At 47.4% G+C, this 4,304-nt stretch overlaps 1 protein-coding gene across 2 annotated transcripts in view; it reads right to left on the bottom strand.

Annotated features, from left to right (window-relative positions):
• Window positions 1-2,665, bottom strand: part of LAMP5 (lysosomal associated membrane protein family member 5) — a 9,124-nt gene extending 6,459 nt beyond the window's left edge. Inside the window, exons 1-4 of one of the 2 annotated variants that reach the window (XM_003788015.1) lie at window positions 2,112-2,665; window positions 1,409-1,581; window positions 902-1,033; window positions 671-776 (exon numbers count right to left, since the gene is read on the bottom strand). In XM_003788015.1, the coding sequence (XP_003788063.1) occupies window positions 671-776; window positions 902-1,033; window positions 1,409-1,581; window positions 2,112-2,175 (475 nt within the window). In that variant the 5' untranslated portion in view covers window positions 2,176-2,665. The remainder of the gene's footprint in view (window positions 1-670; window positions 777-901; window positions 1,034-1,408; window positions 1,582-2,111) is intronic. The other variant, XM_003788016.2, reaches the window with a different exon arrangement.
• Window positions 2,666-4,304: the final 1,639 nt, after the last annotated feature.

Here is a 4,304-nt window from a genome sequence, read left to right on the forward strand (position 1 = left end):
AAAAAAAAACAATAAATTTAAATATAGCCTTGAAGGGTGCCTGCAGATAGGAACTTTATTATTTGAGGGATGGACCTCTTGTCACAATATTTTAGGAGGGTCTGGGTGAACTGTGGGGAAATGAGGAGGAAACGCTAAAAGCTAGTAAATTAATACGCGGTGCTGAATCCATTCCGAGGGCTGAATATTCCGTGCCAGCCATACTGTCCTGCGGAAAAATACAGCAAACCCTGTATGGGGCCAGCAAACCCTGACCACAAAGGAAGGTCGCACTGCCCCCTCGGAGTTTCAGCGCATGAGAAGAAAAACACAGGGTGCAGAAAAAAATCAAAATACAGCTTTGCCCTTCTCTGTGCCAAATCTTAAGAGGCCCTTCAGAAGCAGCCAGGGAATGACAGGCTCTGAAGGGCCATCTCATCAGGCCATGGGTAAAGGATTGGGCCTCAGGCCCAGAGTCCCTTGTGGATCATCTACAAGGCGGGAGACCCAGAGGATTGAGGGCGATTCTGCCTCCTCTGCTCTGGGGAGCAAGCCAAGGCCAGACTTGTCCCAGGAGTGCAAAGCCCAAATTGTTTCCAAAACGCCTAGGAATTCGTCCTCCAAGCCTGCTCGCCTTGTGCTTTCGCCGCGTTCCCGCGCTCCCTCCTCAGCCCTGCTGGGCTCTACTCACCGCTGACTGCGTCTTTAAAGTGGGTCTTCTCAGAAGAATCATAGACAAACTGCACCTTGCTCAGCCTCCAAGTCGCCTCGGCTCCCTTGGACGTGTTGCGGCTTTCCTGCCCAGCCAGGGAGGCGCTGTCAACCAACCCCTAGCAACTTCTGGGTCCTTAAACCCAGGGGCCGCCACTTCCCGCACCCACTGGAAGCCTGTGGCCCCTCTGCTTGCTGGGCTGGGAGTTACCTTTACAAAGAGCATTTTGAGTGCGTAAGCGCGATCCACCCAGAACACCTGCAGCTCCGACTCGTTGGGGCCACAGCGGCCCTTCACCTCGGCTCCCCGGGTCAACGCGATATCAGCCTGTTCTGTGATCAGCTGGGAACACAGACGCCCCGCGCCCCCTCAGCGCGCCCTGCCCCGGGGTGGGGGGCTGCAACGGGCGGGGCGTCCAAACTCTGGGTTGCACGCTTGGGCGCTCCTTTGCGCGCGCGCGTCCCAGGTCCCGGAACATGCGGTTAGATGCTCTACGTGCAGACCCGGTAGGGAAGCGGAGACAGGGGGGGTTTAATTTCAAAGCAGGCAGGGCGAGCAGAAGGCGTTACAAGCCGGAACCCCCATGCAGCATTCGGGAGCAGCCTGCAAGGGGTGTGGGGGAGAAAGGCAGGTGACCCGGGTCTTCTCAGGGCCTTGAGGGAGGGTGCCCTTCGCCCTGGAGCCCTAGGAGCAAGCCGGGGGTAAAAGGTTCCTTACATCTACGTAATTGCTGGCCCACACGTCATAAGGTACAATAAATTTGGCTGCAAACTCTGCCATGAGACACGTCGTCCCATTTTCCCGCACCACAAATATATCTTTTTCAGGGTTAGTGGAAAGGCCTGAGAGATTTTCCACTTCTTGTTCTGCCATGATTTGAGCTGTTGCATCTGCGGAACAAACAAAACAGTCGCATCAGTCCAAGGCTCAGGGAGCCCACGCGTCTGGGGCTGTGGGGCGGGGAGACCACCGTCTGCAGTCTTTGGGGCGACAAAGTTACCCGTCTGCAGCTGTGCGCTCTGCAAGCTGTTTCTCTAACACAGCACTCACAAATTCGATTCTTTTTTCTTAGTTTACAGTGAAAATAAAATTTAAAAATGTTAAAATCCATACCTATTAACATGGCTAGGCTTTTTCTACATCTTGGGGTTTTCAATCAAATCTTTCTTGCCAATGATCTGGCCCCACGCAGCTGACCTGTCTGGGCTCCGGGCTCTGTCTGAGATATGCCAAACAGGTGTGTGGCTCTCGGAGGAATTCCCAGCCACTAGTGGGAAAGGCCCTCATCCTTGTCCCCAAAGGAAAAAAAAAACAAAAACATAAGGGCAATATTTTTATCTCGAGCTGCTGGCTTGACTTTGCCTGTTCTATCCTCTGCAAGAGCTCGTCCCGCCCTGCCAGTCGCCTAAACGCTACTCACGGAACAGCAGCAATAAAACTCGAAGTCTTTCGGCGCTGGGGATGGCTCTTCTTCGGAGATCCATGCTTGCCGTACCCAGAATGAGGCCAGATGTGCTGCTGCAGAGACCGCCGGAGAGGGAATCCCTCAAAGTCCCGCTGGAGTGGGCCGGGGTGAGCGAGGGGCGGGGAACGGAGAGCGCGGAGGGAGGGCGCGCTGGTTCTGTGAGCGTCGGTTGGGACTGCTGTGGGTTCGGCCCCCACCGCGATTGGCAGAGTAAGTCAGCTCACTGCAGAGGAAACCACCGCCAGCCGGGGAGCTGTCCACGGCTGCGAGTGCTGAAAGGAATCTGGTTGTGCGGCAGGACTGGTTGTGGGATGGCTTGTCCAGAGGGCCAATGAGATTTGGGGGATGCTAAGAATCTCTCCTAGGTCTGTTTCTGCTGTGCAGTTGGATCCGCAAAGATGAGTCTGTCCACTGAAACTTAATGGCACCTGTCCGGCTTGTTAAATCTCTGTCAGGTTGTTTCAAGGTGGTGCATTATCGCTGGAGTCCTGTCTTCTGAAAATGCATCTCGTTCCTGAAAGAAAACCGTAGAGCACCAATTGTGACTGCTTTGGGGGAGAAGGGGCGTGCAGGAACAGAGATGGGAAAATGCTATGGCAACAGCATTTGGAGACACCCCTTCTCTCCTCTGCTCTCAGTGAGCTCACGGGTTTAAAGTTAAATTGACGCCCCCTCACACGAGGCTGTCAGACAATGCAGTGGATTCGTGGGGCTTATCTTCCTGTGCTCTCTGCTCCTGGACGCTGACGACTCTGAACTCCGAGTCACCTACCCTCACACTGTGACCACTTGGCCAAGAGGGATAAAGCCAATCTGAGGTTTGTGAGAGTTATCTAGAGTCCCTTAGGACAAGAATTTTAGAATTATCCCCTAAGTAATGTCATACAGTTATGTAAGAAAAACACACATTGATATTACTCTAAAGCCGCCAGTGGAACAGAAAAACAAATACCACTGGGTTAATTCCTGTATTGACATTTTTGGGAGCTTGCTTATTTTTAAATTTTTTGCTCTATAAATTAGAATACATATTTCAAAAATAGATGTGCAGCCCTCATCAATTGTTGTAGGGGTCAGCTGTTTCATTTCTTAGATGATACTTCCTTATGTGAATAAATAATAGTTGTATCAGTATTATAATATCATAGCACAAACATGAAGGGGCAAACTGCACAGCATTTTCACCTGCACTAATTTTATCCTCCCCACAAGGGAGGAGAAAGGGAGGCAAAGGAAGGCACAGGTTACTGTGGTTGTATAGACCTCAAAACTGAGGCTCAGAGAAATTAAATGACCTTCCCAATGTCACATGGTCAGAATTAAAATAGAAAAATCACATGCTTTAACTTTGTAAAGATCATCTTCATTTCTCCTTATGTAATACCTTGACTACAAAACATACCATATTTTCACTTCCAGAAAAATATTTATTTAAAAATCAAATAACAAGCTGAAACCTAAAATTTCTACCAACATTTACATTCCAGAAATGTATAAAATGCCATTTTGATTAGGTTCATATTCTGATATAGTACTTGCTACAGAGTGTCTATATAATATTTTTGCTTTCAACCATATTCCCCTTCCAACATTAGATTACTAGTAATTCAAATTATGAAGTAATATTTAAATTGATACTATATTTTTACATCTTTACTTTTATATCTGTTTTTCGTATTTCATACAAACATTTCTTAAGAATTTTACATAAATGATTATGTACAGAATAATTGAGGCAAAATTATGATTGATATCGGTTGATTCTTACCAGTTGAGTATGAAAGATATAAATCATGTCTTACATTTTTGTGATTGGCAAATATAATGAAAAGCTTATTTTTCTATAGTGTTGTAAAATTAGAAAACAATGAGACATGCGATGAAATATCCATATTCCCTTCCCCTAAAAAATTCTACCCCCGCCCCCCAGTATTTTAATGAGGAAAGGAATGGGTGGATTTCAGTCCAAAATTCCCTATTCATTACTTTTGTGACTTTGTAGAGATTTTAGTTTTCCTCATTTAAAAAAATGGAATAATAGTTCATGGGGCAGCTAATTAGGCTAAATGAGCCAATAAGTGTATCCAAAACAAAATATAAATTAATTTAGCCCATAAACACTGACTGAATACCTACTACTGGCATTTA

Source organism: Otolemur garnettii, unplaced genomic scaffold (genome assembly GCF_000181295.1).
Source record: "Otolemur garnettii isolate 467f Iridium unplaced genomic scaffold, OtoGar3 scaffold00025, whole genome shotgun sequence".
NCBI lineage: Eukaryota > Metazoa > Chordata > Mammalia > Primates > Galagidae > Otolemur > Otolemur garnettii.